The following is a 25,557-nucleotide window of genomic DNA, read 5'->3' as shown; positions in this document are numbered from 1 at the left end:
CATAATTAAAGCAGGGTTCTCCAGTACTAGAGAGTTTAAAATATTGATAACAGGATTCTGAGTGAATTGATAAGAATTGAATCAATGATATTTTTTTTTTCAGGATGAGCTGAGCTCACCAAGTAGAATGCATTTACCAAGAAACCTCATATCTTTTAAAATGCAATGAATATGCATCTATGGAATACTATTAGGTCCAAGATATATTCTCACTTTAATCTCATCCTTGTCAGTCAAGAAATGTTCACTTTCTTTCCAAATTCTAGTTGTCAGACCCCTGACAGAATTCTTTCTGATAGCCTTTGCATTGTTATCTGTACTCACCAACACTATATTATTTTTTGCTTCCTTATGGCAGCCTCATAAACTTAAGGAGATCAAACATCTCTCTGATTTAAAAAAAAAAAAAAAAAAAAAAAAAACTAAACTAACAATTCAGCATAAAAATAGTCTCTTTCTTGCTATTATTCTCATTAATTCTTCATAACCTCAGTCATTTATTACTTCTCACAGCCTTTATGAGGATGCCCCCCAGCTTCCTTAAGGAGAACCTCAAATTCTTAATCTATCAAGTAATTATTGTACCTTTTTATGTACTAGGTCCTCTGTGTGTCAGGCATTAGGGCTACAAATACAATCAATGAAACAATCCCTACTCTCAAGAAGCTCCCTTCTAATGGATAAAACAAATACACGTCAAACTATAAGAAACATAAATATAAAGTTAACAAATACAAATATAATAATATAATATACAAAGTAGCTAAAGCTCAGGTCTTTCAAAGGGCCATATATATGTCTTTCCCTACCATTTCAATGCACTATACAATATGTGATCCATCACCCAACTTTTCATTTTAATCAGAAGTAAATTTAAAGTGAGAATAATCTTTGTGGCAAAACTGTTAAATTGGTAAAGGCAAAAATTTCCTCTACCCATGAAGATTGACAACTGTTCTGCCCTCATCACAGTCTTAGAAAGTTGGCGTGGTCATTGAGAAGTTAAGTGATTTCTCCAGGGTCTTATAGCCAGAATATGTCAGGGGGATCTCAAAACCCATTTATTCCTCATTCTGAAACTGGCTTTCTACCCTCCACATTGGATTGGCTCTCTTTTTAGCCTACCACTGAGAATTAATCAGACTCAACTTTGTTTGCTTTTTGAGATCAGGCTCTTTTTTGTGGCTTGGCCACAAATATTCAGAGGCAAGGCCTCTGCCAAGAACCCTTGAGGATAAATGATCCAGGTTGGCTGTAGACCTGTATTCTAGTATAGATGAGGGAGGAGGCAAATGAGCTGACTCCAAGAAACATGTACACTTAAAGAATATTTTATAATTCCCATTTACCTCAGCTTTATGACTAGTCTACATCAAAATCAGAGGAAAAACCAGCTTTGTGAGTAGGATAATTTTGCCTAGTTGTAGTGAGACCAACACTCCACTTCCCTGCTACAGCCAAATTTTATCCAGGCTTTGATTTCAACATATATACTGTATTCACCCATTAAAATAAAAACTTCTTGATGCAGCTCAATATAAACTGCCATTTTATGCTGCCTCCCTCCATTAGTATATAAACTTCTATATAGTTTACTTGTATTTATATCCTTGGGATTTAGCAAACTTTTTATAAAGCATTTGTGCTATGTGTTAGAATTTATATAACTAGATTTCCAAAGTTTACTATTCCATTTACACTAACCTTAACCATTGTCCCTCCTTCTTTCTTCACCCTTAGATTTCTATATTTGGTGATTTTCTATTTATCCTGCCTAGAATAAGCTACAAACTCTTCAACTTGACATTTAAAGATGATGCAGACCTTATATTTCCTCAGTTCTGTTCAAATTGGCTTATTTCTATTTTTCCAGTCTCTACCTCTGTATAGGCTATCTATCAAGATAGGTATGCACTCCATTCTTATCTCCATCCCTTAGAATCTTTAACTTTCTTTAGTATTTATAATAAGCCTTTATAATTTTGTCTCTCTTCTTAAATCGTCTTTAATTGAACTTTTTAAATGTTTTCTCTCCCAATAGAATGTAAGCTCCTTGAAAACAAGACCTGCGTTTCTATTCATCCCAGTACCTTATACCTAGATGGTTCTTAATCAGTGCTTTTCAAGTTGGATTATCTTTCCCACACTTTCTTTAAGGTTGTCCATTGGGCAGTTCAGGAATCATAGGCAATTGGGAGCTTGTTTCTTTTTAAGTAGCAAAAGTCAAAATTTCAAAGAAGCTTTGAAAAGCCAAAGTCAAAATTGCTAAACAACTAATTTTTAATTGACCCCTTTGGAAATTCAGTTTCTCCAGTAGTTTTCACATAAATAAAGAGCCATAATTTACAGTATCAATAGTTGTTAGTGTGTGTAATAAACTATTATTTATTATTATTATTATCACAAATAGTCTAAAAACTGCCATCTTTTTTACTCTCTGCCCCCATTCCTACCATTTTGCAACACTTTATGCTATGTGTTAGAATTTACCTAACTAGATATCCAAAGTCTCCTATCCCATTCACACTAACTTTAACCATTGTCCCTCTTCCTTTTCTCACCCTTAGATTCCTATGTCTGGTGATTTCCTATTTATTCTGAATTTCTTCCTAATTATCTGGGTCACTCCTCAGAAAGAGGTCATACTAAAAGCCTTCCCAGGGCACTAAACTATCAACAATCATATCACAGTGACATTTAAGATGTTCCTCCATGCTATGGTAAATAAGAAATAAGTTTCTTTCTACCATAGCTGGTAGGAATACCCGTGTCAACAAATTCCACATCTTTTGGAGTGTTAATAGAGTTTGGAAAGAGAGAAACTAAATGTCATAAGCATGGTTACTTCTTCAGTACTCCTATACTATAAGAAACATTCATGAGGAAGCTCCATTAAGGATCATAATCACAGAATTTAAGATAAGTTTAAAGAAGAAATTATGATTTAAGGTGAAATTACCATCCTTTCTCAATTTTCCTTGAGTATGCTCCTTCCCATAATCCTCTGCTGACTCCTTTTTTCCATTTTCTCATTGATTTTCTCAAATTGTCTTCCTTTTTTTTTTTTCTTCTCTCTCTCTCTCTCTTTTTTTCCTACAATCTCTTTTCCAGTAACACATACTTAGAGGCAGGTAGCCCTAGCCTCAGGAATAGTAAAATAACTTTTTTCTGCAGTCTCTGTGAGTTTGCTAATATCATTCCCCCAGGACAAACCTGTAAGAGCCACCTAGTAGATAAGCATTCCTAATAATAGGGAAACAACCATAGTTAGCTGAATTTAGGCCTGGTCCGTTTCAGATTTTGAGGAAGACTTATCTATTTTCCAACAAAAATAAAATGAAATGGATCCCTGGGAAGGGCCTATAGCACGTAGAAAATAATATGAATCACTTTGTTTCCAGGCAGGGATGTGACACAGTGGCAAAAATAAAAATATAGTCAGCAACTTGCCTCTGAGCTCAAACAAACTCCATTTGAAGCCAGGCAACCACAGCTCTCAGATAACCTAGCTACTAGCTTCAGCCTGTTTCCAAGATTTTTTTTTCTCTCAGTGTCTCGCATTCTCATAATTCCCCACATCCACTCACCTCACCCAGGATATTAGTATATTAACACAGGCTTGGCTCTGAGGCAGTTTTAAATCTTAGTCTTATGTTCTTTTGTCAGATGTGGAGGAGATGGAATGATTTCATCATGCACATCAGCTGTTGTGTAGTGGAAAATAAGGTTTAGTTTTGAGCAACCGTGGAAGCTACATGATAGCAGAAGAAGAGAAGGTCCTAAAAAATATCGGTCCTGTCACACAAACTGAAGTCAGAAGGACAACAACCCACAGATACCCTTAGTTAAAGAGAGGCACATCATCACTCAAGTGCTAGACACTGTGCCGGCAATTTTTTGGCACAGTAGAGCTGCAAATCGGAAGGAAAGCAAATGCAGAGGCAATGCTGATTTCCTTCATAGACCTTAGCTTAAGATAGAGGCCTGGTTACTCAGAGGCAGATTATCTGGGTTCTTTCATTCAGCCGCACTCTGAGAATTTTAAAATTGGAAGGGACCTGTGGGGCCATCTAGTCTACAAAATGGCAGGAAAGGAAATTGCCCAGCTTCTGCATAGTAGCTAATATGTACATGTACTTTATGGCTTTTAAATACATAAAATAAAACCTATTACAAAAGAATTACAAAAGAAATCAAAAGCTAATGAAAATAAGAATATATATTTTCCCCATCCAAGTTCATGTCCCCTGAAATCCATCCCCATGCTTAGAACTGGCACACTAAAATTTTCCTCCAAATGATTACAAGCACCTTCAGCAAATGAGATCTCCTTAAAGAGGCTTTTTGGTTTTTTCCGCCTTTCTTTGTATCCTTAGCAGTTAGCAGAGAGAGAGAGAGAGAGAGAGAGAGAGAGAGAGAGAGAGAGAGAGAGAGAGAGAGAGAGAGAGAGAGAGAGAGAGAGAGAGGGAGGGAGGGAGGGAGAGGGAGGGAGAGTTTTAAGGACAAGGAAAGGGAGAGAAACTGAGGGAGAGGAGAAAGAGAGAGGAAGAAAAAAGAGAAGGAAGGAAAGAAGAGGAAAAGAGGAGATGAATAGAATGGGAGAGGGGGAAGGAAAGAGAGACAAAAGGAGTCATTGAAGAAAATGAAAAAAGAAAGGTTAGAAAAAAAACAAAATAGTGTGAATCATAATAACTAAGAGAAAAGAGTTTCAAGAAGTTAGTAAATAGTGTAAAATACAGCACAGAAGTTAAGCAGAATGAGACTGAGTACAGACCAGTGAAATCAGTGATACAAAATGTTTCAGTAAAGTGCTGTGGCTAGAAGCCAAATTCATTGAAAGTCTACGAACATTTATTAAGCATGTACTACATACAAGACACAGTGCTAGGCATTAGGAATACAAAGACAAAAGTGAATCAATCCTTGTTCTCAAGGACTCTATATTCCGCTGGAAGGATCTATTAAGAGGTCAGATAAGTGAATGCAACATAAATTGAGAAAGGAGTAAACCCTAACAATTAAGGGACCATGGAACACTTCCAAGACAGGGTGGCAGCAAGATAAGTTTTGAATACAAATCAGGATTCTAAGAGGCAGAGATAAGGAGGGGTTATATTCCAGGTTTTGTTTTGGGTTTTTTGTGTTTTTTTTTTCAAATACATGGAAGAAAATTCATTGGCAAGCTTGGACAGCAGCCAGTACTTCAATTTAACTGAAACATAAAATTCAAGCAAGTGAGTAATATGAAATAAGGTTAGGTGGATAGATTGGAATTAAACTGTACAGAGCTTTCAATAAGCCAAAGACTTGCTATTTTAAAGAAGGAGCAATAATTAACTACTAAAGGTTTGGGGTTGTTTGGTGGGTTGTTTTTTTTTCCCTACAGGGAAAAATGACATGGTCAGAATCCTTAGGATTATTTTATCAGTTGTGTCAAGGGTGCATTGGAAAGAAAAGCAACTGAAATCAGGGAAAACTAATGTATGGACTTTTTGTGTAGTTCAGATAAAGAACTTGGAGACCTAAACTAAAGTTTTATCAGGGAGTGACAAGAAGTGGAAATTGTCAGGAAGTGGATGGTTGTGGGTCAATGAGGAAGGTGATTCAAAAAGCTGACATTAATTATTTTAACTGGTTAACTATTGGGTAAAAACTATTGGATACCTAGATAGTGTGATAATTTTAAAAATTAAAGAGATACAATTTCTGGATAATTAATCATTTCATTAATAATGCCAGCATCTTAATAAAGGACCTCAGTGGCACTCTCAAATGCCAAAGACCTTCATGGCAGAGGGTTTAGTACTTATGTAAGCCTGAAAAAAAAGGGTGATCCAGAGAGTGGCAATCAATTCTGTAATGTTAACAAGTAATAAGAGAATGAATATTACAAGGAGGGACTGGACCTATTTTAATGAACTTTTAATTATATCATTTATTTCCAAATTACCTCAAGCCTTGACCAATCTAATCAAAAAATTTATTCCCACCCAAACCCAAATTAAACTCGTTGTAAGGCTGAATGGGATCTGATTGAGGAGAATCAATTCAATGCCCTTCAAGATACTGAACTTTGAACTATAGAAAAAAAGGGAAACTTTGGATCTCCCCAAATCATTGGTTATTAAGAATTATTTCTCTCCTTGGCTTAATGGATAAAACACTGAGTCTGAAGACAGGAAAATCTGAGTTCAGATCAGGGCTCAGACATGCTCTATTTGCCTTAATCCATCAGAGAAGGAAATGGCAAACCATTCCAGTATCTTTGCCAAAAACAAAAAACATTGCCAGCATTGATGTGCTATGATGCAGAGAGTAGCCACTTGACTTAAATGATTCAACAACAAACAACAAAGACTGTGAAGGGAAAAAAAGTTAACCTAAAGGAGGACATGATGGACTAAAGGGACAGGGGAAAATGAGGACAAACCAGAGGTCATAATCAGAATAAAAAATAAGATTGAGAGGAATAAAGCTGAAATTTTCTTTTCTTCTTTTTTTTTTTTTTGGCAAAGCAGTTGGGGTTAAGTAATTTGCCCAGGATCACACAGCTAGAAGTATTAAGTATCTGAGGCTGGATTTGAACTCAGGTCCTTCTGACTTCAAAGTTGGCCCTATCCCCTGCATCCCTGAGGCTGAGATTTTCAATTGGAAAGCCTTTAAGTGAAGGACTGATGAGAAATTTCAGAGTTCAACATAATGTAAGCTGTAAAATTTAAGGTAAAAACTAGATGTAAAGTACAACTACTCCTTCTCTGGATAAGATTAGAATGAATGAATTAAGCATTTGCTATGTGCTAGGAATTGTCCTAAATTCTGAAGATAAAATTTGAAAAGAGAAGACAGTCTCTACCCTAAAGAAGCTTACATTCTAGTGGGAGGAGACAATACATGTGGCAGACTAATGACCAGGGAAGAATATCTTAGCTTGGAAAGTTACAGGGATGGTAAGTGGAACATTAAGAGAGCAGAATTTCACATCCTTTCAAGAAGCAATGAGAGATTTAATTTAATTATGGGTCTAGGATTGGAAAGGAGGAAGGAGGGAAAGTCAATGGCATGGTGACAGGGAGAAATAAAGTAGCAGCACAGCCTCTGCATACCCAAATGGAAGCCCCTTACCCTTTGGTCACATCATACCCTAATGGAAGCCCCTTACCCTTTGTTCACATCATACTCTAATGGAAGTTCCTTACCCTTTGTTCACATTAAATAACAGGTACAAGGAAGTTGAAAAAATAAAGAAAAGAAAAAAATAAGACTTTGGAGAAAGGGAGGCATGAGGTCAAGAAAAAAAAATAATTCATGATGTATGCTTAAGGAGAGAACAAAAGAATCCAGAGGAAAGGAAAGGAAAGAAGAAGCTGAACAGAGAGGTTAATTGATGAAACAAGGTCCCAAAAGAGAAGAAAAAGCATTGATTCCAGAATATGTGAAATGAACAAAACTAAGAGAATAGTCTATACAGTGACTACGATATTACAAAGGAAATTTCCTGAAAGGCTTAAGAACATTGATCAGTACAGTTACCAATCAGGACTGATTGATGACTGATGATAAATCAAGGTTTCCTATCTAATGGCAAAAAGTATACAGGCTAGAGGTGCATAAAAAGATGTATATTTTTAGATTTGGCCAACATGTGGATTTCTTGGTTAATTTGTTACTGGGCTAATTTGTTACAAGGGAAGATGTAAGCAGAGAGTATTTGTGGAGACTTATGGGAAAAGTGGAGGGATAGTGATAAAATGAAGAAAAAATTGTCAATGAAATATTTCAAAATACACAAAAAAGAGTTGAAGCAAATTCAGAAAGAGATACAAAGAGGGGCAGCTAGGTGGCGCAGTGGATAGAGCACCAGCCCTGAATTCAGGAGGACCCGAGTGTGGACTCCCACCTTGTCACCGTCCAGACAACCTGAGTTCCCACCCAGTAATCCCAACAGAAGCAGAACAATGTTAATGCTATCGTGTTAAATGTATAGACTTTTAAAAAAATTTAAGCGATACATAATATAGACAGTCTTATATGCAATCTTCTTTCTGTTTTATACAAGAAAAATTAATGTTTATTATTAAAAAAGAAAATAGTATAAGTGCAATAGTAATCTTTGAAAAGAAGAGAGGATACCTTTTTCCATAAAATGGGAATTAAAAAGAAGTTGTAAGTGTAAGACAAAAGAGATATTCAAAAGTAGAAAGAAGTTGGAAAGGTAGTAGAATTTGAGCTATCAGAGCTTCTTAATTTTTTCTACTTGTGATCTTTTTTCTCTCAAGAAATTTTTATATGAACCTGGGTATACAGGTATATAAAATAGGTATATAAATCAAACATTTATTGATAATTTATTATAAGTTCATTACCCAACATTTAATTATGAGACCTTATATGGGATCATGACCCACAGTTTAAAAAGCTAAGAGATAAATGACCTTAATTTTCTTTTTTTTGTTTTGTTTTGTTTTGTTTTGTTTTGTTTTGTTTTGAGGGGGGTTGAAGGTGAGGCATTGGGGTTAAGTGACTTGCCTAGACTCACCAACTAGGAAATGTTAAATGCCTTACTAAGTAAAAGGTAAGAGATCTTAAGAGAGGCACCCTGTGTTAGTAGAAAGTGAGTCAAAGATTGACTCCTTGCTCTGACTATCTGGGTGACTGTGCCTCTTCTCTGAGAGTTAGTTTTCTCTACAAATTCAGCAACAAATTTTTGAGTGCTTTTTATTACTGAGCTCATAAGGTTGTTATGAGGAAAATACTTGAAAAATTAAATAAATATGAACTACTGTTATTATCTGCTGGGGAAAAGTAGAGAGGCGTAGTGTAAAGAAGCTTGGGGAATAGATGCTGAGGGTGTGGACATGATGGATAATGGGACTGCTGAGCAGCAGTGAGGGCCAAATCAAATTAAAAATATAATTACCATGTAAAATAAGACTAGATGAGTGGATAAAATTGCTATTAATGAAAAAATGTATTCCAATGACATATTTCCTTTTCAGAAAGTCCATAACTAGAGGGAACAATAGATGGGAGATCTAGGGATTTAGAAAAGGAAGAATATTGTTTTGTTTTGTTTTGGTTTTTTTAAGGAACTATTAAATCCTTGCTGAAATGAATCTCTTGTGACAGAACATCTAAATATATATATATATATATATATATATATATATATATATATATATATATATATATATATATATATATATATATATCTGTTAGGGAGAGATCAAATAGTATTTCTCCTCTGATAAATCCAAAAAAGACTAAATCTAATTTGTTTCTAGGGCCAACTAAGCAAAATTCATTTCAGTGGATCATCAATGCCTTCCCCACACCTCCCAAAAATTGCCTCAGGTTTGCAGATATCTTAGAATCTTTCAGTTCTAGGGTACAGGGATGGGGTGAGAAATAGTCCTCTCCTTCCACAATGGGAAGGGGGGAGAGTGTAAAAAGTAAAAATCTGATTGAGGTAACAAATTATTGTGAATGAGTTTCAGGCAATCATTAATAAAAGACAAGTTTCAATTCTGTTTCTGCTTTATTACTTTTAGTGACTTAAGAGCTTCTGGGGCACTTGGGAACCAAAATTGGGGAGAGAGCTGTCCCAAGAATTTTGAGGGTTTTTTTAAAGACCATATGTGACTTCATACTAAAACTTTTAAAACTACTTTGACATTTTAAAAAGATAAATGGGCTTATTCTATTTTGTATATTTTAAGACAATCTATATTTTGTGACTTAAATATAAAACATAAGCCCTGATTATTGCCCCATTTTTATTTTTAGATTATAACAAGGAATTATAGATTTATGAGAAAAGCTAGGTTCAAACGATAACAACTCACATTAAAATAGTGCTTTAAGATTTGCAACTCTCTGTCTTCAGATTTCCCCAAATCAGAACTGTGGGATAGATAGATAATTAAAATTAATTTAAAATATCATTATACCCATTTTTATATGAGTCTCTGAGAGGTTGAACTTCTTCCCCCATAGTTGCAATGTAATTAACTATCTGAAACAAGAATGGAAATCCTGACTTTAAGTCTACCTATCTTTCTAGCATACCAAACCTACAAAGCTTTATCAATTTTAAATTGAGTGAAATTATAATAAATCTGAAATCAAATGAAAGGAATCTTAAACTGAAAATCCTTCCATGAAATTTTAAAAATATTGATAAAATCATGTATTTTCCCATAGAAAATGAGGAAAGCAGTGTCAGGTTAACTATAGCAAGAGAAAAGAGTAAAAAAGAAAAACAAAATAAGTATTATGTTTTAAAAGTATATAAATTTATAGCTATGTGACTCAATTGTCACTAAAGGCTAATTAGTGTACAACTAACGTGCTAGAAAATCACAATCTGTACATATAAGCACTGCTTATATTTTCTATATAAAAGGCAACAAATATTTCCTTTTTTGTCGTTGGATTGCCTAAGATTTCTTCAATAGTCAGAACTCAGTAATGCTAACAGGTGCATAGAAATTGAGCCAAAACTAACATCAACCATTCCTATTCATTGTACACATTTGGCCCTTCAGCAGAGGGCAGGGTAGTCATTGAGTGGTGGGAAAGGCAGCAGAATGAGGAAGCTAAGGACAGAAACTAAATTTGCCTTCAGAAGTGGGTCTGGGGTTAGTACTGTTCAAACAGTGCACAAATGGAAGCCGTGCACTGAAGTATTTTTGTCTGCAAATGCAGGCAGTTCTGGCTGCATGCCTTAAAACAGTTGGGTATAATGGACTTTGGGTTCTCAGGGGATATATCAATCAGAATAGCCACTGTAACATCACTTGTAGGGGCTTCACTAATACTAAAAAAGGAGCTCTCTGGGGATCCAGTATGAATCACTGCTGGTGACTCCTTAGTCTGGTGGAGGATGGACTTGGTGCCTGGCTGTCTGAATTTTGAAGGAGTCACAGGTTCAGGGATAAAAGAGGGCAAATACATTTCAGGAATGGAAAACCACACATAGAATCTAAGGAGCTCACCTCTCTCTTTCCCAAAACTCCAAAGACCCCTGCAAAATGTTTGGGGTTGTAATGTTATCCTTAAAATCTTGCCAATAAAATAAAACTGCATCGATTTGATCCTAGAATTCATAATAATTTTATTTTTTTTAGTGTAAAAAGGTTTACTGAGCCAATTAAAAATGGAAACATGATAACAAAGGGAAGGTATAGTCCCCTAAAGAAAATTATCTGTTTTCAAGTCATTGCACTACTTTTGCATAATAACTATTCATGTGCCAGAATTTATCTCTTAGGAAGGCAAATGCCATAAATTAATCAGAACCAATTGGTCAGAATCTTTTAATCCTTAGTGATTCTGGAAACAAAATCAACTCTGGAAAATACTTGAAACTAGGCAAATGGTTGTCTTTTCTACATTCCCATTTCTCCTTTCACCATTCTTCCTCCCCCTTAGACTATGTTGCACCCACATTTTGTAAGCTGGCCATCTAGTGCCTTGCTTTGCATCATATTGCTAAGAAATTCTACCAATTCTCTGCATTAGCTCTTAATTCCAATCTTTTCTAATCGTGTGTGTGTGTGTGTGTGTGTGTGTGCTTATGTGTGTGTATGTAGCAAAATACTGGTGTAACTGGAGAGACTTAAGTTACATTCCACCCCCCCCCAAGTTTTCCTCAAAACCAGCCAGGACTGTTGTGAACAAGAAAGTTATGAAAGAGATACACGTAGGACAGTTTTGTGTTACTTTGCCCCAACTTGAATTGATCTGGGGCTCCACTGTGATTCTTTTGTGCAAGGAAATATAAAAGTTACTTGAGTTCTTGCGACTCTCAAAGATCTTTGTCATTGTTTTTAATCTCCCTCCAGGGATGTTTATTTTGGGGGGAACTGCTTTTTAATCCCTTGAGAACTACTTTTACTTAAGAGTAATTGAATATATACAGATATGTATATTAACATATTTAATGTAATATTAAAGGCAATTAGCTGGTGAGTTGATAGACTCAAGGGCCTGGAGTCAAGAAAACTTCAGTTCAAATCCAGCTTCAGTTACTTCCTACCTGTGTGACTCTGGACAAGTCATTGAACCTCTATTTGCCTCAATTTCCTTATCTGTAAAATGGGGATAATGATAACACCTAACTCCCAGGGTAATTATGAGGTTAAAATGAAATAATAATTATAAACTACTTAATCTAGTAATATATAAATGATAGTTATGTTTATTATTGTTATCATTATTATGTATTTATTAAGAGGATATTAATGATTTGAATTCTAAGGGCTGTGATCCATTGCAAAAGGTCAAGGGCACGCTTTGTCTTTAAAAACTTAGCTTCTTATTTCCTCAAAGCTTTGTTGTCTGCTGGCTATCCATGATAGAAAACAATCAGATAAACTAATTGAAATTAGAATTAATGACCAATGCGTGTCAATCACAATGCTATATTATTGTTTAATTCTTTTAATTGTGCCCTCCTTTTTGTGATCCCATTTTGGGGTTTTCTTGGCAAAGATAATGAAATGGTTTGCCATTTGTTTTTCTACCTGATTTTACAGATGAGGAATTGAGACTTGCCCAGAGTCATAAAGGCAGTATCTGAAGTCAGATTTGAACTTATGAAGATGAGTGTTCCTGATTCCAAGCTTAGTTAGTGATCTATGCACTGCTACCCCTTCAATGCTTTATTGTTCAGTAAATATGTATTAAGACTACACCTCAGGGTGCCACTGAGGGAAAGCATATGATTCAGTAAATTTAACTGATACACAACACAATTAGTTTTCAAACTATTTATTTGTTGATAGGTTTGTTAATCCTGATCCTCCCCCAATATATGCTCTCCAACCTGATACTGAAGCTTTGAAATCATGGCTTCTCCATCTAACCTATTAAACTGCATTTGGATAAAGTAAGCTTAAATAGTTAAGTATCCCCACTAGGCACAATTTCTCAAGGCTCCCCAAAAGGCCGTCAAATTTGACACTAATTTCATCCCCCAGGCCCAAGGCAAGAGACAGATGCTACCTGATGATTCTCCCTTTGTTTGTTTCCTTGTTAATCTGGTGTTTTTGTTCACATGAAAGATATTATTCTTGTACTATTGAAAAGAAAATACATTAAAAGGATTTTTTAAAAATCTTAAGGAAATAATGATGATCAGTTTTTCTCATCTTCCTTTTAAATGACTTTTTAAAATTTTTCTAAATCTAATTTCTGTTTTATAACTTAAATGTTCTTATCTGCTCACTACTTTGTTTGGGAGCAGGGGCAGTTAATGAGGACCATAGGTAGAGAACAATGCATATGTTGTCCATTTTTATGTCAACTTTTTCTTGCTTTTTTTTTTTCTCTTAAAAAATTTTCTCTGAAGGGGAGGAACAGGAATACAGGAAAATTTTTGGTGACAAAAAAATATATATCAATTTTTTAAAAGTTTTTGTTAGGTCTTCAAAACTGAGCATTCCATATTATTTTTTATTTTTATTTTATTTTTGTTTTTTTTCTGAGGCTGGGGTTGAGTGACTTGCCCAGGGTCACACAGCTAGGAAGTGTTAAATGTCTGAGATCAGATTTGAACTCTGGTCCTCCTAAATTCAGGGCTGATGCTCTATCTACTGTGCCACCTAGCTGCCCCTAGCCATTCTGTATTAATGGCTTATCTGTATATTTCCATCTTAAAGTATAATTGGAATGCTTAAAATTTTTATAAATAAAATTATAAACAATGGCGGATGTTTTATGATGAAAGCTAAAAGGAAAAGGGATTCCTTATAGATAACGAATTCTTTCTATTGGTTGCTCAAACCCCAGAGTTTTACAAAGTTTCCTCAGAGAAAGCCATGAGTATGTAGAAGAAATCAGCTTAACTACCCACACAAGAAATACTAAGTTTTAGTCAGATTGTGGTATGCATTTAGAAGGCTGGTCCATTATATGACCACATTCATAGGTATCCCTGAGATAGACAATGTAGGTAGAAAAATAAAATGAGACCAGAACTGAACTGGAGAGAGAGTGTGAGTCCAAAAAAAAAAAAAGGTGGTGAATTTTGGAGGCCATGCCATACAAAGAATGGTGGAAGGAGTCTTGAGAAGAAAATTTTAGTGGAGATATATCTTCAAGTATTTGAAGGTTTCATGTCAGAGAGGGTTTCTCCTCAGATTAAGAAGTTAGACCTGAGAATAAATAGTATATTGAGGTATCAGAGATACAAAATTCAGCCTAGCATTGCTGTTGTTAAATTGCTTTTCTTTTATGTCCAACTCTCCATGACCCCATTTGGGGTTTTCTTGGCAAAGATACTACAGTGGTTTGCTATTTCCTTCTCTACCTTATTTTACAGATGAGGAAACTGAGGCAAAAGTAACTTGCCCTGGGGTCATACAGCTAGTAAATGTCTAAGGTCAGATTTGAATTCAGGAAAATGAGTCTTTCTGGTTCCAAGTCAATTGATTCCAAGTCCAGTGATCTATCCACTATACCACCTAGATACTTCCTTGTGGCTTACTAGAAGTTTCCTATTAAAACTGTCCAAAAGTGGAACAGACTGCCTCATAAAGGGTTTCCCTTCAGTAGAGTCATTCAGGAAGATTCTAGGATACTTACCATTTATCACAGATATTATAGTGGAGATTCTCAAGTGAGAAAACTACTTTCACCAATGCAAATTGGCAGCTTATCCCCAATTTACAATCTTCTGAAAATCCCTAACTCCCTGAGCAATTAAACAACTTGCCCAGGTTACAGAGACACTATGTATCAGAAATGGAAGGACTTTGTAGCATCCAGGACAGTCTTCTTTATAAACCTTAAACCCATTAGGTTAACTCCATAGGGATGGAGCATCTAATGATAGATTTTTCAGGTTTCTGGAGTAGATTTTTAAAAATAAGACAGTTTCTCAAACATCCCCTCTAATCATATCACACAAGCTCTCAACAAATAATAAGATTTTATTGCCTTTCTTTTCAAATGTTACATAAATCAGAACTTTCATTAGTTCATATAGGTCTTTAGACTTTTAATCTTTATTCCCATGAGTGTGATTTTTATAACCTGACTGAATTAGGAAACCAGAGTTCAGAATTCCAGTCTTGCCAACTTGAATGTAATCAATCAAGTCATTTACTCTCTGGGCTTCAGTTTCCTCATCTGTAAATGAATATATATATATATATATATATATATATATATATATATATATATATATATATATATATATACATACATATATATATATATATATGTTACAGAATTGTTGTGAGGCCCAAATGAGATCATGAATCATAATCACTTTATAGCTGTACAGATTCTATGGATGCAAAATATTTTGTATGGTCATTATTAGTAATTTACAATGGTATCTTCTCATTAACCTGAGTTTTACAATCCATGTAATACTTCTATAGCTTTGATTCCATGCAGGTTGACTGATCTTATAATTATGCAAAAGAAAAAATGCTTGAAAATGAGACCCTAATGAGCCAATACAGTATTAATAAAAATAAAAATAATGCCCTTAGTTTATATCTTCAAGATAATAGAAAGGTAAAAAATATATATATATAAATATTTCAAGGCCATTAACAATGCCTCTGCACTGTAACCATCACACCAAAAAATAGCAAAGAAGGATGAAATCCTTCATTTGTTGTGTTGGATATAACAGATAAAACTATGAATTTTTCATGTTTATATTTATTACAAAAAGCAATCATCTTAGTAACAGTTGAACAAGCACAAATGAACCTGTCAGGTTTGAACACAGTTCTTCAAGTTTTCTTTTAAAACAGCAAATTATTTTCTATCATTCTCCTTTGAGCCACCCTGATCATTTTGATATTTTCCTGTAGCATGCTGACTTATGGTAGAAATAGTTTTTGATATCTCATGTTATTTCAATATTCTCCCTGTTTAGTTGGCCTTCTATTTCAGTAATAAGGACTTCCCTGCCACAAATATTGACCCCCACCCCAACTAGGATCCAACTTTTTTTTAAAGGTACCATTTCAATTCACTTGTGAATTGAATGTGAATAAAACCTTTTTTTTTATCTCAAATAAATTCAATACATCCAAAGAGAACACAATGAAGAGTTTATCACTCATTCTTTAAAGTGGGAAAGGATCTTAGAGATCATCTAGTGTCCAAACCTCTAATTTGCTAATTGAGGAAACTGAAGCATTATATGAGAAACAGAGCAGAAAGCACTCAGCAATGAGCCAAGAGACCTGGGTTTTAGTCTTAGATCTGCCATTAACTCTGACTTTGGACAAGGGACTTCTCTTTTGTAGACTTCAATTTCTTCAACTGAAAAGAGAAGAATATTGGCACCAGAATTGGCACCTAGAAAGTCCCATTTACTCCTAAATGTGATCCTGGGAAGCTATGGCTAAGACACAGCCAGGCAACATGTGCCACATATGGGCCAGATACAGCTCTAGTCCATATGGCCACCTGAGATTTTTAACCTTATAAACACTGGGTATTCTTTCTAATTAGCAAACACAAAGGAATTGGAAAGGATGGTGCTTATAAAGAACACTGGCACATATGTTAGCTATCATCATCATCATCATTATTAAATTATTAAGCAAATAGCTTGTTGGGAAAAAAATTAATTATTTGTCTCTGAACTGAACACTAGGTCAACAATCCTCACTGTCCCCTCCTTACCAGAAGGGGCAATACCAAACAGATGTTGATTGTCATATTTTTTTAATCTACCCTGAAATCTGTCCAGCCTACTCAGAACTTATTCTTTGCTTAAACCTAGGTGGATTTTGCTTCCTAGTGTTTTTGCTTTATTTTAGGATCTCTCTTATTAAGCACTTTGCTGGACACCTCCTTACTTTCTTAATCTGTGATCTGCCATCCACTTTCTCTCTCATACTGGATGATTCTTATATTTTCATATAAATCCTGTCTCTACTAGAACTTTACACAGCCTGTTAGAAGTCTTCCTCAAGATTAGAGGTTCTTCATCTTTTTGTATCATATACTCTTTGATAGTCTGGTGAAATTTAGAATCATGTTTTTAAATACATAACAAACCAAAATATATATTGAAATATAATGATTGAAATATTGTTTTTAAAATTCATGGATCCCAAATTAAGAATTTCTGTTTCTAGTTCTCTTGATATAATGTGCTTCCAGTAAAGTATTCAAATTGTTCATTCATCATTCCTCACATATGATCATCCCATTTTCTATTTATTCATCTGTTATACTGCTTCTCCTATACAATTATATTAAAGCCTCTAAATGCCTCTTATATAACTCCCCATTATCCTTTGAATAAACAACAACTTCATTTCTTCAGATACTAATATTTTAAAGATTTATAACTAGATTCTATCCTCATAAGAATATCAGTGTTAAAAGAAATGGATATTTGTTTCAGGGGAACACTTGGGCTCATTTAAAACATTCTACAATTTATCAAAAGCGCATTAAACTACTCTCTTGCTCCAGTTCAACTCTGAACTCATTCAAATCCAGATTCCAGCTATATTATCTATCCATAATCCCTGGATTGATAGACTAACTTTATAAATTGCTCATACAACTGCATATCACAGTCTGGCCCTCAAAATATGGTCAAAGGATCCTTTTTGTTCTAGAGATCATTTCAGGTGGTTTGTGGGATCGATACTATTTTCATAACAATAAAAAGACAATTCAATGTTTAATATGACAAATACTAATAACTACAACCTGCTATAAAGAATTCCTGAGGAAATCCCCATTGTTTAAGAATTTAAAAATTTGAAAACTACTGGTCTGAATATTAGTTTTTCCTTATCCCCTTAGTTTTCCCTATGTGGATAGTTAGGCCAAAATCTTTGGAATAATTATGGATCTTTTCTAGTAGGCTCCTAAACATTGTGGAACTTAATGAAATCAGTATCTGGAAGATCTCACCATTTCTAGGGTAGTCCTCTTTCATTTGTACTTTATCCTAGAAATCCTCCATAATGGTGTCAAACACATTTAGCATTTGTTTTATGCTTCATCTTATAAAAGAGTCATTGTTGTGCTTCTTAAAGGAATTTTGTATGACTTAAATTTGCATGGCTGACACATTTATGGATAAGAGATGATAGGATAGGGTTTCCCAACCTTTCATTTGTCATAAATTCTTTTGGGCAGTAGAACAGTGTTTTTAAATGCATGAAATAAAATAGATTTATAAGAGGAACAAATTATACTGAAATGTTTATAATAAAAAACAAAACATGTTCACTGAACTCAGATTAAGAATACTAGCTTCATGGTAACATTTTGCTCTCCTTAATCAAATGTTGTTTAAAATCGTATATAATCATGTATAAATAATATAATTCTGTAACTCCTGAAAGGGTTTCAGGATCTCCAAGGGACCTCAGATCACACTTTAAGAACCACTGTTCAAGGCTTTAAGTTGCAGAGAAGGTGCCAACCAGCATTATTAAAGGAAATGCTACACTAGATATTCACTAGACCATTATTAATCTCACAGGATGCTATCATCTGCCATAACTTCAAGGGTTGAAGTAAGTAGATAAATTATAAAGTAGGATCCTAGGCAATGATTTTCCATTCAGATGGCTCTCATCATCATAATTCCTTAAGTTTCAGCTCAGGTGAAAAGCAACTCTTCCTAAACTACTCTTATTTTTCCTGTCACTTTTCCCCCAAGAAAAATAAAGAGCACAGCCATTTATTTACTGAAGCTGGAAAAGCAGAAAGGATGGTAAACTCAGAGTGAGGAGAATGAGTATGATTCCTATCTCTGTCACTTACTAGCGGTGTGACCTTGAACTATTTTATTTTATTTTCTGAGCCTCAGTTTCCTTCATATGTAAAATGGGAATAAGAACATTTGTATTAGCTATATGACAGTTATTATAGGCATTAAATGAAGTTAAATATTTAAAGAATTCTATTAAAAGAGTACTCATTAGGATGATTAATTTTTATTAATATTACAAGTCTCAATATTAATCAGTATTATTATCCAGTTGTTTAATCATTTTTCAGTCATGTCCAACTTTCTGGGATCCTTTTTGTAGTTTTCTTGGCAAAGATCTTGGAGTGGTTTGCCATTTCCTTTGCGAGCCCATCTGACAGATGAAGAAACTGAGGTTTAAGTGACTTGGCTAAAGTCACACAGGTAGGAAATGTCTGATGCCAGATTTAAATTCAGAAAGATAAATGTTCCTAACTCCAGTCCCAGTATTCTATCTACTATGCCCCATAGCTGCCCATTTGCTACCTATAAATGAATTTAACTTAAATATATAATTTAATTGAATTACATCTTTTATCACTGGTATGTGAAAGGAAAGGCATTTGACATATTGATATATAGTTTACTCCCATGATGATTTAAAATATAATTTATTAAATCAATATGTGCTCTATTATAAGAGCTGTCTCCCTACTCCCTCCAATAAAAAAAAGAAAAAGAAAAACTAATGCCATCCTTGATAACATTAAGAGGCCCAAGTATGTAGAGAATGGGATATAATAGTACCACTAAACTCTGACCTGGCTAGGTTGTATCTGCAATACAGTGAAAGGTTCTAGGTATAAATTAAATAAAACAAGAGTAGGCAGGATAGTGAGAGTCCTCTAGAACATGCCAGAGAATGATTAATTGAGGGAGTTGGGGATGCTCTGGAAAAGTGGAGACTTTGGGTAGACATGACAGTCATCTAGTATTGGAAGAGCTATCATGAAGAAGAAGGATTCACCTCATTTTGTATGACTCCAGAAGGCAGAATTTGGAATGATGGATAGTTGTTACAAAGGAGATATTTGGATTTGAGGTCTGTTTGAAAACAAAATAGATTACTATAGCAGATAATGAAGGTTCCAAACACAGGCTTAGTGACTGCAAGTGGATATTATAAACAAGGATTCCTTGACAGAGATGGATTTGGACTACCTGATCTCCAAGATCCCTCTCCACTCCTAAATTCTGTGATTTCATGCCATCATAGACATCTATGATGATTTAATGGATTCTTTATCTCCTTCTGAGTCAGTTAAAATTGAAGAATAGCTCATTGAATAATTGTGATCCCTTTTTGTATTGGAAATGGAAACCAATAAAAGCTGAATGTTGAAAATTTAAGAGATGAACCAAAGGCTCATGTCTCATCTTCATCCTCAGTAAGGTGTTTTGATACATCACTTAGCTCACCTGTTCATCCCTTTGGAAAGTGAATGAGTTAGAGAAACTTCAGAAAGAACTCCCTTAAAAACAAGACTTCATTATGCCAATTTATCTTGGTTTTTAAAAAATTCCTCAGACCAACAGTTAGTGAGGCAGAACAAAAATGCTTCTCCACATAGGTTCTAATTATCTCCATAATCAAAGCAGGGAAGTCTCTGAAGCTTGCCTCCTGTTCCCAGATCTCTTCACTTCTAGAGGATTTATCCCCTCCTTTTCTTCAGGGAATCCTTACCCTGTCAAACATGGGAAACATCTGATAATGAGGTTATTTCTATTGTACTTAAACTGAAATTCCTACCCACTCATTTGTGGTCCCAACATGGTCTTTGATTTCTAAGCCTTTTATTGCTAAGGTAAAGCTTTGTTCGAATCTCTGACATTAAGCAGCTCTCCTACGTATTTGATATATTATTTGCTTCCATGCAAACTGCCAACAGTTCCTCTTTCTCTAATTGTCCAGTATCCTACCTTCCTTCCTAGGTTCCATCTTTTGTCAAGAACAAGTTGGGTTCTGTTTCTATCTTCTTTAATTGTTTCCCAGCTTCTGCCCTCTTCTACCTCTATCCCAAGTCTTTCAGGATAATATTTTTATCTCTTCAGGCATATGTGATACTTTAGATCATTTAATGGTTTTCTTTCTTTCCATAACCTTTCCCTCCCTTGTTTGACATTCTATAATGTTATCCTATGTATTCTTTTTTTTTTTTTTTCTGTTTATGAAGTTTCTGTCAAAAATATAACTTCTGTTAATGGAGATGTTACCATAATGGTAAGGTTTTGGGTTTTGTTTTTTTTTAAGTGTATATTGGGCAGTTACCATGTCCCAAAATACACTTGAACTTTAAGGAAAAAGAAATAAAACTTTGTTCACCCTATTATTGCTTGGAAATGTTTTTAAGAAAATTTGAGTTTGTAGAATGATTAGGCCTGCTTTTACCGTTTGCTAAAGATTTGTGTCCTCTTGTCATCTGATTAAACAAAACTGGGAGGAATAAGGGCTGATAGATTTTATATGGATAAATATATCTGTAGAATCATTCAATCCCATTCTGTTTGCCAAGAGTCTCCTACTGAGCCCTCACATCCCACATATTTTGAACCTATCTGCAAGGCTGATATAAGCTACGATATAGGACATTTTTGTTGGCAAGTAAAAAGAATGAAGAAAACCAGATTTTATTCTTGGATGAATCACTCTGTAATTCTGATCAAATCATTTAATTTCTCTGTGTTTTAATTCCTCCATCTGTAAATGAAGCGAATAATTACTACTACTCCCAATATCTCCAATATAATTTGAAAATAACTAATTTAATATGCAATTTGTGATGTTATAGGAGACAGAGAGCCTATAAAAATTTGAATGATTACAACAGTCAAACCAGATGCTGCCAGTGCCTACCCTTTTCTCATGCCCTTAGTTTGGGCCCTTTTGAAAGCCACAGTCAACTGTTTCCAATCTTTTGAGAGCTGCTGCACTAAACTTTTTTTCTTTTACTTTTGACTCTGGACCATCTTATCCATGTCAAGAGTCCTATTTTATTTAAGTGAATTAAAATAAATTTGGTTGATAGTCCTTGAACTAACCAAGGCTACCCTGTTCATAAAAAAGTCAAAATGCCAAATTACTTTTCTAGATTTCTTATGCTAAACTACACAATACTTCTGAATGGGCTAGCAGCTATAGCTTTCCCAAGAGCCCAACTTACCCATAGGAAGTCTTGGGTTCAAGGAATTCAAAATGCATATATGATGATAATAAAAGCGGTCAGAAAATCAAGGTAGGAATAACATGAGAGTGAGCAGGTAAACTAACAACCAGGATATTTTCCTTACATGACCCTCTTGCTTAAATGGTAACCAAGAGAAAATGTAAGAGGAAAACACTGGGGGGAAATCCCCAGAACTTCAGTTTAAAGGAGATAATTTCCCATGCTTGTGATTTGGAGATACCAGAATTATGGATTTCAAATAGTTCACTAGGATCTTCCCACCCCAGCAGCTCTATCCTTTTTCTTTTTCTTTTCATTTTTCATTTTTACTTGTTTTTACTTTTTTACATTTTTTTTACATTTTTTGCCTCATTTTTACTGAGGCAATTGGGGTTAAGTGACTTGGCCAGGGTCGCACAGCCAGGAAGTGTTAAGTATCTGAGACTAAATTTGAACTCAGGTCCCACTGACGTCAAGGCCGGCGCTCTATTCACTGAACTAACTAGCTGCCCCACCTCAATCCTTTCTCTCTTCCTCTATTCCAGTACCAGAAATACCATACCAGGCCCCTGAGGTTAAAATATAGAGCTAAGTTCCACAGCTAAAATTACTTGTCTCAGAATGGTAGATCCAAGGATTTCCTTGACATAAGACCAACTTTTAAGAAAGATGATTAATTGCTTAATGACAACACAGCAAGAATTCCCATAACATGTGACGGGTTTTTAAGAGAGATGGTTAATTGCTAAAGGACAATGCAGAATTATGTCCATTTTAAAAACTCGGTCTCTCATTTACAGTGTGGGTTGAAATAAAGATAACTAAAGGATTGTTTTTGGGTAACGCTCTATATTAGAATAGCATTTTTGCTCTTTTTTGAAGAGGACATTGATACTGCCTAGTTCAATGTGCATGTAAGAAATGCATGAAAGTAAAAGATTTTACCAATAAATTATCAGATTTGAGGCTTCACAGAAACTAGAGAGAATTTGATGAGGGGCGATACAGAACTCCCAGCTCCCTTCAGAAACAGTGGAGAGGGGGTACTCTGAGACCAGAACTGTCGCCCTTTTGTCAAAGAAGCGAGGGGGAGGGATGGGGTCGGGGGAGGGGTGGGGGCGTAGCAGCGGGGGACTTCAGGGAGAAGACACCTTGAGGTTGCTTTTCTCTGAACTTGTTCCTATCTAAAGCGTAGGAGTTTCTCTAAAAATCTCTGCCTGCTGATTACTGACAGGATAGGAGCGCAATGTTTTAATGCGGGGAAATGTTTGCCCTTTGGTGCGGTTTCTCATGCAGTTTTTCTTTTTTGTTGTCACGACAGACGAACCAAACTCCTGGGGTTCTCCCTCTGCCGCCTCCACAGGTCTGCCGGAAGTAGTGACTTCCCTTGAAGACATAATCTCACCATTATCTTCATCGCATCTAGCCCCACCCTCTGACCCTTCCCACCAGATAAGCCCAGACCCAACATGGGATATCAAAAGGGAACATGACGTTAGAAAACCAAAGGAGCTTTCAGCTAACGGCCAGAAGAAGAAAAGATTAGGGGAACAAAGGGAAAGATCAGCTAGTCCTAAGAAGGTTGATAGGTCAAAGCATGAAGAGACATCAAACAAAGGATCGTCTGAGTGCAAATCCAAGAAAACCGAGGGCGGCAGGCCCCCCTCGGAGAGTAAAGCGATGGGACAGCTCACTGTCGCGGAAGTGGGAGCAGGGGAGATGATGTACGCTGGGACCAATGACGAACAACGCGGGAGGTCCAAGGCCGCGGATTCAAACAGAGGTGGATCTCTCGGGAGGAAAGAGGATCTCAGAGCTTTGGGTCCAGCAGAAAAGAAGGCCGCAGCAGCTCCTGATCACAGCCAGCTCGAACCACTCGGTGCTACTAAGGCATACGGTAGCAATAGCTGCAGCCCGTACTCAAGTGACATGGACCACAGCCGGCGGGAGCCTGACGGGAAACACGGCGAGTTCCCAAGGAAGGGACACTTCCATTCTAGTAGTGTTCGCAACGCCACCACCGCAACTCGGAAGGCGACTGTCTCACCGGGACCTTGGAAAATCCCTGGTTCTGACAAGTTGCCTAGTGTACTGAAATCTGACGCTTCAGCCATGAGCAGATAAGCGATGCAGCTGTTGCCCTCCATTTCACATTAACACAGAACATTCTTCTTAGGTTCTGTCTCACAATGTTTTAATTTATTTTCACTGTCACTCATATATCCATGAGACGTCAAGGCCTGGAAGCATCAACGCAGAACCATATTCCATGAGGATATGCAGAGCATCCAATAAATTTGAGCAGTCTATAGGCAATGCAGAGATTACAAACTGATCCTACAGTCCCCCATTCCATTTTAGGGACTCGGGCAGCTATGGAAGAACCAAAATATCCTAAAGTACAATTGGAGAAAGGCAGTGCAGTGTAGCTTTAGTATTTTTCCCCCGCTGCATGAAGGATTTGGGTGTCATTGCAAACTTTATATCAAGAAACTGGACAAGCAATCACAAACTGGAATATCGCCTTAAAAATCAAACTGCACGGAGCAAGCTGAAACTGAGAAAAAGATTATATCTTTTAACTGAGCTAAAGTGTTGTAAATAAATTATTCTCAATGCATCTAAACAGGGGTTAAAGGGTTTCTTTGAAACATTCAGAACTGTGCACCCATGACATATTTCCATGGTACACACACTTTGGGACAGTCCACACCTGGTACTAGCAGCCTCATTCACTGTGGGCTTCAGGATGACTTAGGAAATTGAGTCAATTAATTGGTGTGATGCCATTTTTACTGCCATTTTGTGAACAAATCCTATTTCTGTACATTTAGGGGAAGAGGATCGGAAGGGGAACCAAGTCAGGTTTCAGAAAATTACGTCCTGGAAAACAATTTGCCACAAGTTAGAATTTGGTGACTTAGCTCACAGATTAGAACTGATTGTTGTCTGAAGTGTAAATTTTACACCCACAGGACAGAATCTAATGATTATCAAGAGTGGAGAAGCTGCAGTTTCCTTACACAAAAAGGCTTTCCTATCCTCTCTTAGTAGCAAAGACAGTTACCTTTCTTACTAGCGGTGCTATAGTTCACTCTTTTTTATTATTACCTTCTGTTGGGCCATCTTTCTATTTCTTCTCATTTACTTTCAAAGAGCAGATGTCTGTGAAATTGTCCAGTTTATATTATTGGGGTTTTAATGCCTTCCAAGTAAAAAAAGCCATCATTTTGACCAATTTGTTTTCATTCAAAGACATTTTGTCATTCCTTTCTGCCTCTAAGCTTTCTTTTTCTCCTTCTTTTGTTTCTCTTGAATCTACTTCTGTCTCAGACCCTTAGTCAAGTCTAAATTTTTTTCATGCATGTCTAAGACCTTTGCATCACTCTTCATGGAAGATTGATTCCCTAGCAAAATTCTTAAGACACCATTTTCTGCCTTGATTTTTTTTTTGTAATTAAAAAAATGTAACCACTGATAAATTTGCCATGGATAATCACTTTGTGAATATATGTGTGAGAAGTCAACATGGAGACTTCTAAAAGCATCAAAAAAGCCCTTTCTCTTTAATGTGCTCTGCTCAAAAGAGGCTTCAATCTATTGTAAGTTACTTCAATAGGATCCTTTCCACTAGTGCCA

At 35.8% G+C, this 25,557-nt stretch overlaps 1 protein-coding gene across 5 annotated transcripts in view; it reads left to right on the top strand.

Moving 5' to 3' along the window:
* Nucleotides 1-24,544, top strand: part of MAGI2 (membrane associated guanylate kinase, WW and PDZ domain containing 2) — a 1,692,369-nt gene extending 1,667,825 nt beyond the window's left edge. For all 5 annotated transcript variants that reach the window (XM_074268482.1, XM_074268481.1, XM_074268480.1 and 2 more), the window contains one exon: nucleotides 23,240-24,544. In XM_074268482.1, coding sequence (XP_074124583.1) covers nucleotides 23,240-24,042 — 803 coding nt within the window. In that variant the 3' untranslated portion in view covers nucleotides 24,043-24,544. The remainder of the gene's footprint in view (nucleotides 1-23,239) is intronic.
* The last annotated feature ends 1,013 nt before the right edge of the window (nucleotides 24,545-25,557 follow it).

The sequence above is a fragment of the Sminthopsis crassicaudata genome, chromosome 5 (assembly GCF_048593235.1).
Source record: "Sminthopsis crassicaudata isolate SCR6 chromosome 5, ASM4859323v1, whole genome shotgun sequence".
NCBI lineage: Eukaryota > Metazoa > Chordata > Mammalia > Dasyuromorphia > Dasyuridae > Sminthopsis > Sminthopsis crassicaudata.
This window is presented reverse-complemented; position numbering and strand designations above follow the sequence as displayed.